Below are 13,467 nucleotides of genomic sequence, written 5' to 3'. Positions count from 1 at the left end.
GCTGCCCCATCTGAGGCCGAGCCGGCACCGTTTTGGCGCCAGGATCCTTCCTCCACGGCTCCGGTGGAGTCACGGGTGGAGGCGGGGACCTGGGGTGCTTTCCCGAGTCCCCCTTGGGAGGAAAAACAAGTACAGCATTCAGGTACAGTACAACGACTTACAAGACCAATCTCCTGGACTAAATGGGAGTTTGGAGCAAGGACCAAGGCAGCACAAGCAGGTCAACTCTAGCTGCACTAGAGCAGCTGGTTGCAGTGGTGCAATAGGGCATTGGGTGCAAATATTAGTCTAGGGGGATCAGTCTTTGTGAAAAGAGGCTGTTGGTCTGGACTGAGGGGCCAGTCGCCTCAACCAACAGGGGGGCTCAGGCCTATCGATGCTCAGAGATATGCAGACACCTTTGGTCCTCTTCTCCACGGGCCAGGGGCGATGGGTGAAGAGGTCTCCTTAGGTGTCAGGTTTATGTCACCGGGAGCGGTCGTCGTTGAGGGGACCTGCAAACAGAGGCTGCAAGCCACGCTGAGAAGTTCACAGCGGGGAAATCCAAGGTTCTTTGAATCTGGAGGATCTGGGGACCACATTGGCACAGTTGGCCCACTTCAGCTCAAGCAGTGCTGCTTTCCGGCATCGGGTTTTTGCGGTCTTGGAGCATCACAGTTTAGTCTTTTGTACTTGCAGGATGAAGGGGAGCAGTTCCGCTGTTCGACAGGAGTTCTTGGTTCCTGGGTGAAGTGCTCGCAGGTATCCCAGGCTTAGGAGACACAGCAGCCTTTTGTTGGACTTGTTGAAGTCAGCAGGCAGGCCGGCGTCACCAAGTCAGCTGCTGGGGCTTCTGTTCTTGTGACTCTTCATGTCTGTCTTCTTCTTTCAGGTCGGCAGGATCTGCTTTTCTGTTGCCAGGAGCTCCCCTAAATACTGAATTTAGGGGTGTTAGGGGAGTGTAATGTAGGAACCAAGGGGCACCCTACCCCGGAGGTCACAACACCCCCATATGACCACTTCTTGTGGGAAGTGGGCATAACCCTGTCCCAGAGTTCCTAAGTTTACCATCATCAAGATGGCTAACTTTTAACAGTTGCCTCCACTTCAGGTAGCCCACCTTAGGGGTGGTACTAGCTGAAGGGTGGGCACGTCTATCTGACAAGCTAATTTTCCTGCCTGTCCAGGTGCCAAATGACTCTGAACAAAGGGGCTTGGCTTCCTCTCTTGAGAGGGAATTCAAATTTGCATACCGAAGGCGGTGGGCTCTTTGAATGTCCCCTGCATTGGAATGCTAATCTGTTGGTCATCCTGTGGGACGGGGTTCAAACACCCTCTGCCCGAGCTAGCTTGGTTTCTGCCCTCCTGAGGGAAAAGGCCCTCAACCATGGGGGTCAGAAAATTGTCTCTGGTGGCAGACTGGCGAAAACCAGTTAGTCAGCACACCAGCAGCTGGAAGGTTGTCAGGGCCATCTCTATGGTGCCCTCTGTGTGCCTGCATTAATAAATCCAACAAATGAAACAGTTTGGGTTTAAATCCAACAAATGCATCAGTGTGGGTTTAATAATACGAGGTGTTTGATACCAAATATCCATATTTTCAGTGAAGCCATCATGTAGCTGGGGAAATCGTTTTCACAAGTGTCCTGCACCTGTACTTAAAATGGCTTCCCAGTTCACTTGTACTGGCAAAAGTGGAGTTGACCAGAACTTGGGCATATCTGATCATGCAGATATGTCCTCACATATAGCATAACGCAACCTGCCTTAGGGCTGTAATGAGTGCTGTAGGGGTGACTTACCTATATACTGCTTGCAGTGTGTGTGGGCACGGCACACAGGGATGTGTGCAATGTCGTGTTTTTACTTGTCTGCACCAAGACATGCAGCCTGCAGTGGCAGTCTGTATGTGTTTGGTGAGGGGTCCTTTAGGGCCGCACAATTCATGCTGCAGCCCTTAAGGACCCTTTTTAGCCTCTTTGCCCTAGGTAACAAGGGGTACCACTTATGATGGACTTACAGGGAGTGCTAAAGGTATTGCCAATTGGGGTACAACTGCACAATTTTTGGGAATTAGATCTGGTACTGAGGACCCGGTTAGCAGGAACCCTGGGCACTTCCAGTCAAAATCGCATCAATTACTAGGCAAAAATTGGGGTGACCATGTTAAAAAGGGGCACTTTCCTACAACAATAAGTGCCAATTGCATGTGTCAAGGGATTAAACTTGAATGAATTATCGCAATAGCATCTTTTTAAAAGCACTCCTTTCAAACACTACAATTCTTCACTTTTAGTAAACAGGAGGAAGCATCTAACGGTCCAATTTGGGAAGTGGTCCTCGTCTGTGACACTCTGCTCATAGAGGACTCATATGGCTGACTCATTTGAATCATATAGCAGCTGATTGGAATTGAGCTTGAGGGGTATATTTCCCTGTACTTTTGAGTTCTGTGCCCTAACTCCAGTCCTGCTTTACATGGGCCCAACCACATTGGTGTTTCTGCTGATATTAGAGGGCCAAGGAGCGCTCAGGTATTTATCTTTGTATAACCATTTTGGCAATGGCACCAAATCCTCCAGACTGACCTGGGTTAGCACCTGCCTAATACTGCAGATGCTAAGAAATGGAGCGTTTGAGTGCCTGTTGTCATCAGAGTGTTTGATCTTAGGCTTTATTCGCTGAAGCGTGGTATTGTAAGGACTTTTTGTGGCCCATACCTCAGCTACAGTGTGGGGTGCCGTGCCCACACCTTGGCCACGTCCACCTCTTCTAATACATTTTTGACCACAGCACTAAGTAGCTATTATTGTGTTTTAGTTTTAGAAACTATAGCAGGACTGTGACATCAGCATCAAGGTGTAAACCCATCCAGTATAGACAATTATCTGAGTTGAAGGTTCTGTGTGCTTGTGGTGCTACAACTGAACATCAGTACAAACTGCACGTTTTCTAATCGTTATTTAAGCAATATCAATGACACTTGCACATCACCTCTATGTAAAAATGCTGGAAATAAAGTGGAATATTTTATTTCAACTTTCTGTTTCAATGGGGGGGGGGGAGGGGAGTCTTATAAACCTCTAAGCAAGAAATGTAAACCGGTTTGAATTGTATTCCTTCTTGTGCCAAAATGTTCTCCAATCTAATGTGTGTCACTGGGAGGGAGAGAAAGTCAATTCCTTGTGTTCCACTCAAAGCCTCCCTCTTCAGGATTTTTAGTGGATCAAGGTTTGATGCTTTATATTTATGGTGAGACAGCAGAACCCATACATCCATTGTTTTAAAGAGCAGATCATTACGCATAGATACATCTCCGCAAACCTCATTAAAATGACTTACCTCCCATCTTTGAGTCACAGATTTTTCTCCCACCAAAGTGCTGAGTAATCCAGATCTAAAGTTAACAGGAAGATATAAAAACACAGAAACAAAAGTAATAAGCAAATGATAAAAGAGTAGGTATTCATCAGTGGGTGATCTTAATATGGCAACTGACATTTTGTAGCTACAGTTACTGGAGGTGATAAAATCAGGTTACCAAAGACTGGGGTAAAAATTAAATGTATTCTGTTAAATCATGTGCTACTTAGTTATGCTCCTTCTGTCAGATATGAGCACAGTCTCCTCCCATCTGATGCTTGTTGGGACATACATTAGGGACAGGATAGCTACAGTGGTAAATGCCGTTAACAACGAATCTTTCTCCCCACAGGGAATCACAACGCAGTTGTTACAACGACCGCGTTGTGATTTCACATACATTACTCCGCAAGTCGGAACAACGACTTGCGGCAGGGGTGGGGGGTCGAAGGTGTTGGATTTAAAATCCAACACCTTCCCTATTGTCTGCACAGACTGGAGTTGGAATAGTAAATTATACTATTCCAACATCCAGCGCCCGCTCTCCGCAAGTCGTTGTTCTGACTTGCGGAGTAATGGTATGCGGAATCACAACGTGGTCGTAGTAACGACCGCGTTGTGATTCCCTGCGGAGTGAAAGATTGCGGGATGGTATCATATATTCAGCTACAGTACTTAATTTTTGTAAAAAAAGATCAAATAATAATTTTAAGTATTTTTTAAGTACCGGGATCCAGAGTTTTTCCTAGAAGGCTGTTGATTCCCACAGCTGTCTAGTTTGGAATCCAATTTGTGCATTTTTCTTATACCACTCTACACTTTTGGTCTCTGTCTCATTCTTGCTGATCTTTTTTCATCCTTCCTTTCAAAACTTTCTCTTCCAACTTCTTTCGTCCATTTCTACCTTTCTCTCTCTTGCTCTAGATCAAAGTCTGATTATGAAATAGACGTCCTGGTTTCGACTACCTGAAAACACCTGCACAAATTAATGACTGGTTGTTCTGAACTATTTGCATGTGTCTCTAGTCCAGTCCACTGCTTTAAATCTAACTGTAAGAAGAAAAATACATAACTCTAACTGCAATGCTCAAACATTGGTATCTTTCATGGATTAGCACGTTGAATCAGTCATCTGGATCGAGGTGGGAGCCTCAGGCCACATATAAAATTAGTGCATAATATCAACAAACTATTGATATGAGTTGAAATTACTACATTAGTAGCCTATCCCCCTTTCTGGATGGACCCATGAAATCCAAGGAAAAAGGTGAACGCACACTGAACATCAGTATAACACATATTACAAATAATTTGTGTTAGTGGATAGAAGTATTTGGTAAGCCAACAAGCGGAGAAGAGGGAAGTCTGCATGTGAATCCATGAAAGAAACCAAACCTGGAGACCTGCAGTTCCAAATAAATTATTTCTTCCCTACCGCTGGATCTTTTATGAATTCTCATTCTTGAGTCAGAATAGTGAACCTTATAATAACAAGAAGTATTGGAAGGAGAAAAAGAGGAGCTCACCTTTACAACGTTGCACAGAACTGCCTGGCCAGATGCAAATGATCTCACCCATTGATTAATGTATGCTCGGTCTTTCATGTTACTGCCCTGCAGATAAGAATCAGTGGAACTTCCAGTGGCCGACCGACTCTGACCAGTGGGGCGATGCTCCTCTGTCATTACAGAGGAGACCCCACTGGGAACTTCCCCATTTTGTGGAACATGCCTCGATTCCTGTTGTCAAGGGTCTGTTAGTCTTCATGTGGCAAAATGTGATTGCTGCAGAAATCCATCTGGCTCTATTTTGTATTTTCTCTAAGAAACAAAGAGCTAATTTGGTTGAGGAAAGAGATCTTGCACCATAAACTTTGAGACATCTTATGTCCCCAGTGCGTAATGTTCTTTCTGAATCATTGGAAGTATCAGGAAAGAAGGATTTAAGGAAGACAAAAGTCTCACTAAGACAAAAGCCTGAAGGGATGTTTGGTGTAAATGTTGGATTTGCTTGTAAGATCACTCTCTCTTTAGCAAATTCAAATAAGGTTCTGGGAGTGTGAGAGCTCGCAGCTTTACTATCCTTCTTGCTGATGTCAAGGCTATGGGCACAGTCACTCATTGAAACATATTTCAGAATGGACTCTTTATGAGCTAGGATAAAACTGTGTTTAACTTCTATTATACTGGAAGTTTTTCCTACTGGGCTGAAGCTTTTAAGAAACTCTTAATAAACTACTTATTTAGTGTAAGGAGTGATGGCTTACAAAAGGAGCTTTAACAGAACTCACAATTGAGCTAATTGTTTCATATATGGGAAGCTGTTGTTGAGGATGGACATGAAATTCTCAGTGGTTCAGATGCACCAGGAGCAAAAATATTTCAATTTGGGATTATACCTTTTGTTTGTGTCGGCTTGCTTGGACGATAATTTTTCTGCAGTCAGCAGGGATGTCGAAGTACGCAAACTTACTGTGCTCAGGAGCGAGGCTTCCCATTTTGCGTCCACAGGGTCGAGATGTGTCGTCCTTGACATAGATCCCTAAATACTTGAACCTGGAGGGAAGAATTGGCATTCCAGCCGCCCACGGCATATCCACTGGACAGGGAGCAATAGGATAAATCGCAGAGAATTGAGCGTACACGAATAGGCCGGAGTAGGAATCAAATATATGTAGAATTTACAGCACTGTGGGTTGCGATGAGTCTGGGTCATCCACAAAGAGTAGGATGAAGTCAGCATAGAGTGAAACGTTTATTGCACACCTCAGTGGACCACTGAAAGCTGCAAATCAGTGCATAGACTCTCACCCAGGCCGCCAGCGGCTCAATCACCAGGGCAAACAGAAAGGGCAGCAAAGGACACCACTGAAGGGTGCCCTGTGCTACGGGATCAACTTTGACGTCACCCTTCCAATGCGCACCCTGGGTTTAAGATTGATGTATAAAAGGCACACATAACGTATAAACTTCAGACCAAACCTCACAGCTCTCATTCTTGATCTTGTCCTTGGAATGAGAGAAAATGCACATGCAAAAGTTCTACTCTGGGTCATCCAAAACGCAACTACCCACATTATTCTTTGTCCATTCCTGGAGGCAAAGAACCACTATTTTCTTTATTGTGCCTTGATGCTGAGAGATTGAAGTTGGGTTTTCCCCATAAATTGAATAATCTTTGAAATGTGTGCAGATACTGCTCCCACTCATGGTGCTCCCACGCTCACCCTGCCCATTCTTGGCTGAAACCTGTGAGGTATTCAGTAATATGTCCTGCTGAGGTATTAGTAATATGTCCTGATGAATTTCACTCACATCCACAGACATGGTGCGACTTCCGATTTATGAAGGACTTCCTCCATGCTTGTTCATGTATAACAAAGGTGTGGTGTTGTCCCATTGTATTAAATCGGATGATTGACATTTGTGGGAGGAAAAAAGCAAGGCCCCTTTGAATAATGCTGGTCTCCAACACATTCATAAGTAGTTTTTTCTCAGTGTCCATGAACTGAACTCTTGTGGTCTGAAGGATAGCCCCACAATGATGAGACTTGTGTTGACCCACCATTACAAAGGTGATTAGGTTTGATCTGTGGTATTTATTTTATGCTTGAAGTAGCCTGTAAACTGCACCCACTGCCAACTTTTGTTCCAGAAGAAGGCAGTTTGGAATTATTGGTACAAAAGAGGACATCACACAGTGACATAAAGAACAGCATCATAGTTTTGATTCTCTTAAAATTGTTATGCAGCCATCATAAGTTATTATGCTTCTCTAACTTCTAGGACTCTCATTAGAAAATGTATAATGGTGGTTGAGGAGCAAGAGGATTTTGGTGGATTGAGAGGTAAATCTAGTTTGCGGAACAAAGACATCGAGGCAGAACTTGTTGCCTTGAATTGAGATCGCTCTTTTATCAGACTGTCCTCCAGGTCCATGACTATGTAGAAGCACTGTAACCAGAGCCACTCACTTTGTGTAAATCTAAGGTTGCAGGGGCCAGAACGAGGGGTAAGCATGAAGGAATGTATTGCCAAATAGTAAGACACAACAACATGGTGGGAAATCTCCTGGTGAATGAAGGAAAGTATCCCTTTTTGTCGTGGTCACCCACCCTTTTGCAAGTATCCCTTTTTGTCGTGGTCACCCACACTTTTGCTACCGGTTCGAATGCTTTTCGACGGGTGATCACTGGGTCCCTGCTAACCAGGCGCCAGTGTCCTTTCCCTAAAACAAGGTAAAATGGTCTAATTGTAACACCATTGGCGCACACTTTGGCACCCCTGTAAGTTGTACCCCTGGTACCTAGGACATGGGTACCACAGAGGATCCCCTTAAGGCTGCAGCATGTATTATGCCAACCTAAGGGAAATCCATACAAACTGCATGCAGTCTGGATTGTAGACTGAGTGTCATGGTGCAAACCATGAGTGAAAACACGACATGGCACACTGAATGTGTGCCATGACAAAGTCACAGCATGTAACATATGTAAGTCACCCCAACATCAGGCCTTGTAGCTCTAAGGCAGGGTGCATTATATTACATGAGAGGGCAAAATACTTGCATGAGCAGGTGTGTCCCTGTGCTGTTAAGTCCAAATACTAGATGGTACAAGTGAACAGGGAAGCCATCTTAAGTATATGTGCTGGGCTCTGGAGAGTACTTTTTGGCCAATGCATAGTAGATCTTGGGGCATAAAAAGTTCCAACAGTAGATAATCCTCTCCTACACAGTCTTTCTGTTTTTGCCCCAGTGAAAGCTACAAATACTGATCCTCCACCCAGTGTTCTTTGGTACGATCGATGTAGAAGTTCAGTGCTTTTTAAGGGGTCCAAGTGATGGAGTCTCCCTTCCTACTAAGAGGGATGGGGCAGAGTGTAGAACGCTGCAAGGTGACGGTTTGACCGACATACAACTGTCCCCGCAAGACCTGAGGAAGGTGCAAGAATCCGGGAAGGAATGCTTCTGGATGTGATGGCAGCAATCGATGGGGTTAAAAACATCCCTGGGACAGAAAATGGAGTCGGTTGACCATAAGTTAGACACTGTCACCATCGAAGTCAACCTCATCCGAGCAGATCTCACCAAAACTAGCGAGACGGTCAAGTCCCTCGACATCAAAACGGCGAGTCTGACTGACGATGTGGCCTCGTTGCAGGTGGAAATGCGGGAGCTCCGAAGGGCCGGTGAGCTTGCGAGCCGGAAGCTCGATGATTATGAAGGGAGGGCTCGGAGAAACGACGTCAGGATAGTGGGGGTTCCTGAAAAAGCGGAGGGCCTCGCCCCAGACCTGTTTGTGGAGGATCTAGTTCTCAACCACCTTCAGCCCAAAGGATTGAGCAACTTCTTTACAGTGGAAAGGGCACATAGGGTCCCGGGTGGCAGGCCTCGGCCGGGGCCCCACCCACGTCCGATGATTGCGAGAGTACTGAATTTCAGAGATCGAGACGCTATCTTGCAGGCCTCCAGGGACGGAGGTCCTTTGAAATTTGAAAATGCTAATCTCTCCTTTTTCCCTGATTTCACGCAAGTGGTCCAGAAGCAACGCCAAAGTTTTCTGGGCATTAAGAGGAGACTCAGGGAGAGAGGTGTGAAATACGCCATGATGTTTCCGGCCCGACTGCGGATTGAACTGCATGGGAAAGTGTGGTTTTTGACAATCCGGAAATTGCCTCAGATTGGTTGGATTTGCACCCTGAGCCGGAGTCTGAGACACCGGGGAACATGGAGGGGGTGAAGTGTTGGAGGTGACGGCTTTGACCGACATACAACTGCATCACAACTTTTGGTAAGAATGATGCTTGCGTCAGCAGAACCAGTTTGTCTGGGAAGAATGTAGTGTATGGCAGGTTAAGACAAAGTCTGAAACTCACTTGCTTGCCATGCTGAGGTGAGGGTGGCATGGAACACTGTTTTAAAAGGTGAGGAGCTGCAAGAGCCAGCTGTGAAGTGACTCAAACGGAGTGGGCATCAAACATGTGAGGACTTAGTTAAGGTTCTACTGTGACGTGACAAAACAAGACGACATAAACAAGTGTTAAAAATATGCAGCATGGAAGATGGCCGCGTAGGTGAGCAGCTCCGCCGGGACGGAATTCTCACCCCATCATCCTGGACTAATCCTGGCACGCTATCTCGATAATTGAATAGCGGAACCCCGTGGCAACGTCCTCCTGCAACTGCGGTCCCGCTGCGACACTGGGGACCGGAGCGCCGCGCTGGACAGTTCCTGGCCTCCGTGACGTCTGGAGCCAGGGGTTCGAGTTACGGTAGTGGCCGGCCGCGAGATCTACAACACCCGCGGCCGCGACTGTACGTGGCCCGAGGCGCCGAGCTTCCCTAATCTCTTCTGTTGGTGGGGGCGGGGGGGGCGGACCCCACGCCCGCGGCCGGGGACCCTTCTGGGCTGCACCGCCCGTTTTGCGGTGGACGTTGGCGCCGGGGGCCCTGCTTTCTGCCCCGAGAAGATCCGATCGCTGTGACTGGGACCTGGAGGCTCTGAAGCGGCCCGTGTGGGTGGGGGTTGGTGCTCCGGTCTCGCTTGCTGTGTGGCTGGGGCCCCCTCCCTCCTGGAGTAGGCCCGGTCCTGCTGGTCTGTAGGGGGCCAGGGCCCAAGAACTGACGCCGAGGGCCTTCCAGACGCCTTGATTGCGGTGCGCGGCTGGCCATGCATCCGGCTGCGCTCGTGGCTTGCTGGCGATGACCGGCTCCCCTGGGGCGAAGTAAGGGCTGTGGCCGAGGCGGTGAGGGGCATTGCCCGGACTGATCCTTGGCCCCCGGGCTGCACTCACTGGCGCAGACACTGTCTGCATATACTGAGGGCCCTGCAGGATTGCGGGGCAGGATTGACCTGGCGGCGGCAGGGGCCCTGAGAGGCGGCGGAGGTCACTGCTGCGGTGGCTGGGGGTCCGTTTTCGCAGGACATGTGAGAGCTGCTTTGACTGATGGAGAGACGAGAACCCCGACCCGGAGGAGGTTGGGCTCCCGGGGCCTATTGGCCGTATTGATTCGTCAGTGGGGCCATTGCTGTGGCATCCTCTCCCCCTGGGCTTTCTTTCCCCCCCTGGATCACCGGTGAGTGAGCACGGAGAATCAGTGAGTGCATAGAGCCGATCCATGACCGCGGACCAGCAGGCTTGATTGCGGTTGGTGCCTGGAGTTGTGCTGATTGGTGGGACTAGGGCCCTCGGATTGATCCATCACTAGAGTTACGGTGGACGCTGAGTTGACGGAGCTGGGGTGCTGGAGGGCTGGGGCTCCGGACGCGTCTACAGTGCGGGCCGGGGTTTTCGTGGAGGCTCTGCGCTGCCTTAGTAGTCCTGACTAAGGCCCCAAGATGGCGTCCAAACCTGAATCCGCGAAGCCTCAGTCCCGATCTTCCAGGGGTCCCCGCTACGTCCAAATTAACAAACTAGACCGTTACACGACGTCGAAGGGGTCCCCGCAAGACCTGAGGAAGGTGCAAGAATCCGGGAAGGAATCTCCTAGCCCGCTGATTGAGCCGACGCTTCTGGATGTGATGGCAGCAATCGATGGGGTTAAAACATCCCAGGGACAGAAAATGGAGTTGCTTGACCATAAGTTAGACACTGTCACCGGCGAAGTCAACCTCATCCGAGCAGATCTCACCAAAACTAGCGAGAAGGTCAAGTCCCTCGACATCAAAACGGCGAGTCTGACTGACGATGTGGCCTCGTTGCAGGTGGAAATGCGGGAGCTCCGAAGGGCCGGTGAGCTTGCGAGCCGGAAGCTCGATGATTATGAAGGGAGGGCTAGTTTGAGTGTAGGGGACAGGCACACTGCAAGTTGGGGGTCAGGCGTAAGCCAGGAGCAGGGGTGCAGGGAGGGGGGAGGAGGGTTGGGAATGTTTTTTCATTTATTGTTGTTGTGTGTGTTATTTGTTGATTGTGGGTTTTTTTGTCATTATTTTTTGAACTCGGGTGGTAATATTGTTGTGCTTTGCCTTCAGCAGGGATCCGGTGACACAGTGTAGTCGAGGGACGGGGATGAGAGTGTTGAGTTGGAATGTGAACGGTTTGGGTGACAAGATCAAAAGAGGGATGGTTAATCAACTGGTTAGGAGGCATTCCCCAGATGTGATTTTTTTGCAAGAGACACACTTATTTGGTAATAGGTGCATGGCCCTTCACAAGGGAGGGTATAAATTGGTGGTACACACCTGATTCACCACCGGCTCTAGAGGTGTCGGTATCCTGGTTAAGAATTCGTTCTCCCTATTGGTGCAGGCCACATGAATTGACCAACGGGGTAGATATGCCGGTATTTCCTGGCAGGTGGGGGGCCGGACGGTTACCCTCCTATCTATTTATGTCTCGCCAGGCCTTCAGACAGAGACTTTGAGATTTGAATACTATATTCCTTACACTGCCTCTTGGTGGTTTAGTCTTGGGTGGCGATTTTAATTCAGTGATTGACGGGGAGGTTGATCGGAGTCCGCCCCGGGCGCTCTGGCTGACGCAGGAATGGCTCTCCAAGTTCCTAGACACGCTGGGACTGGTGGATAGCTGGCGAGCACGAAACCCGACATTGACGTACTACACTCACGTCTCGGCTGCTCATGGTAGCCTGTCTAGGTTGGACGATCTGCTTCTCGCCGCGGGGATGGCGTCCATGATCCAGCAAGTAAGATATCTCGGTCGGGGCATCTCTGACCACTCCCCGTTATGGCTTTCCCTCGCTCTTGATATGCCTATGGTGGGTAGGGTGGCTCCCATTGCCGCCTGGCAGTTAAGAGACCCTTTCATTAAGAAGGATATTCTCCAGATGTCCGATCGTTATTTTATGGAGAATAAAGGGTCGGTAGAGTCCTCACAGTCTCTTTGGGAGGAATATAAAACGGTTGCCAGAGGTGAAGTACTGTCTTTGGTGTCTGGGAAGAAGAGGGCGGGCCAAGCGGAGGTGGCGCGGAAAGAGGCGGAGGTTATACTCCTGGAAGAGAAGGTTGCCAGGGCACACACGCAGGCGGGGCTCCATTTGTTGCTCCTTCGGGAGGAGGAATACAAGAATCTTGTCAGGAATAGAGCTGTGACGCAACATAATGCCGTCCAGAGCCGTATCTACGAGCACGGCGATAAAGCAGGTAAACTGATCGCATGGCTCGAACACGGGGAGCATGCGTCCAGATTAGTACCTGAGCTGGAAGGGCTGGGATCACGTAAGATCACGGAATCGCAGGCTGTGGCGGATGAGTTCTCCGAGTACTACCGGAAGGTTTACAAGGCCGGTAGTGACTTCACTGAAATGGATAACGCCGAAATGATTAAAGATATAATTATGCCGCGTCTGACGGAGGAAGACAGGAGCTATCTTGATTCGGCGTTGTCGGATGATGAGGTAGCTCAAGCTATTAGGCAACTGCGGTCGGGTAAAGCGACAGGGCCCAATGGGATACCTATCGAATTGTATAAGTTGAACACTAATAAACTTGCCCCCCACATTTGCGCCATGTTCCTTGAAAGTAAAGAAAAAGGGGAACTCCCTTATGATCAGCGGATTGCCAATATAGTGGTGATACACAAGGCCGGCAAGCCTCCAACACAATGTTCCTCTTATAGGCCCATATCACTTATTAATGCGGAACCCAAGATACTGGCGAAACTCCTGGCCACTAGATTGATCAAAGTGATCACCACCCTGATTCACCCGGATCAGTCCGGGTTTATGCCGCGTTGCAGCACGGCACTGAATCTGCGAAGGCTACACGGAATCCTCGGTGGCTCCTCAAAAATCCATGAGCCAACGGTGTTAGTAATGGCAAAGCTGGGCTTTGGAGATGAATTTGTCGTTTGGGTGCGTCTGCTATATGCGAACCCCCTGGCCAGAGTGGTTGTCAACAATTGTAAGTCGGGCGACTTTCTGTTAGAGAGGGGCACCAGACAGGGGTGCCCGCTGTCCCCGCTGCTTTTCGCTCTAGCTATGGAGCCATTGGCAGCCTGGATAAGGTGGGATAGGTCGATACGGGATTTACGGTGGATGCCTGACTGGGAAGACAAGATCTCCCTATATGCGGATGACGTTTTGATTTATCTCACTCACCCTAAGGAATCCTTCCGGAATTTTCTCGACGTGTTGGTGATTTTTGGTAGTTATTCTGGGCTAGCT

At 48.6% G+C, this 13,467-nt stretch overlaps 1 protein-coding gene across 3 annotated transcripts in view; it reads right to left on the bottom strand.

Moving 5' to 3' along the window:
• WDFY3 (WD repeat and FYVE domain containing 3) overlaps positions 1-13,467 on the bottom strand; it is a 1,930,620-nt gene that overhangs the window by 342,427 nt on the left and 1,574,726 nt on the right. For all 3 annotated transcript variants that reach the window (XM_078676292.1, XM_078676293.1, XM_078676294.1), the window contains one exon: positions 3,322-3,376. In XM_078676292.1, coding sequence (XP_078532418.1) covers positions 3,322-3,376 — 55 coding nt within the window. The remainder of the gene's footprint in view (positions 1-3,321; positions 3,377-13,467) is intronic.

The sequence above is a fragment of the Lissotriton helveticus genome, chromosome 2_1 (assembly GCF_964261635.1).
Source record: "Lissotriton helveticus chromosome 2_1, aLisHel1.1, whole genome shotgun sequence".
NCBI classification, from domain to species: domain Eukaryota; kingdom Metazoa; phylum Chordata; class Amphibia; order Caudata; family Salamandridae; genus Lissotriton; species Lissotriton helveticus.
Note: the sequence above shows the minus strand (reverse complement) of the source record. Positions and strands in the feature narration are given on the sequence as shown.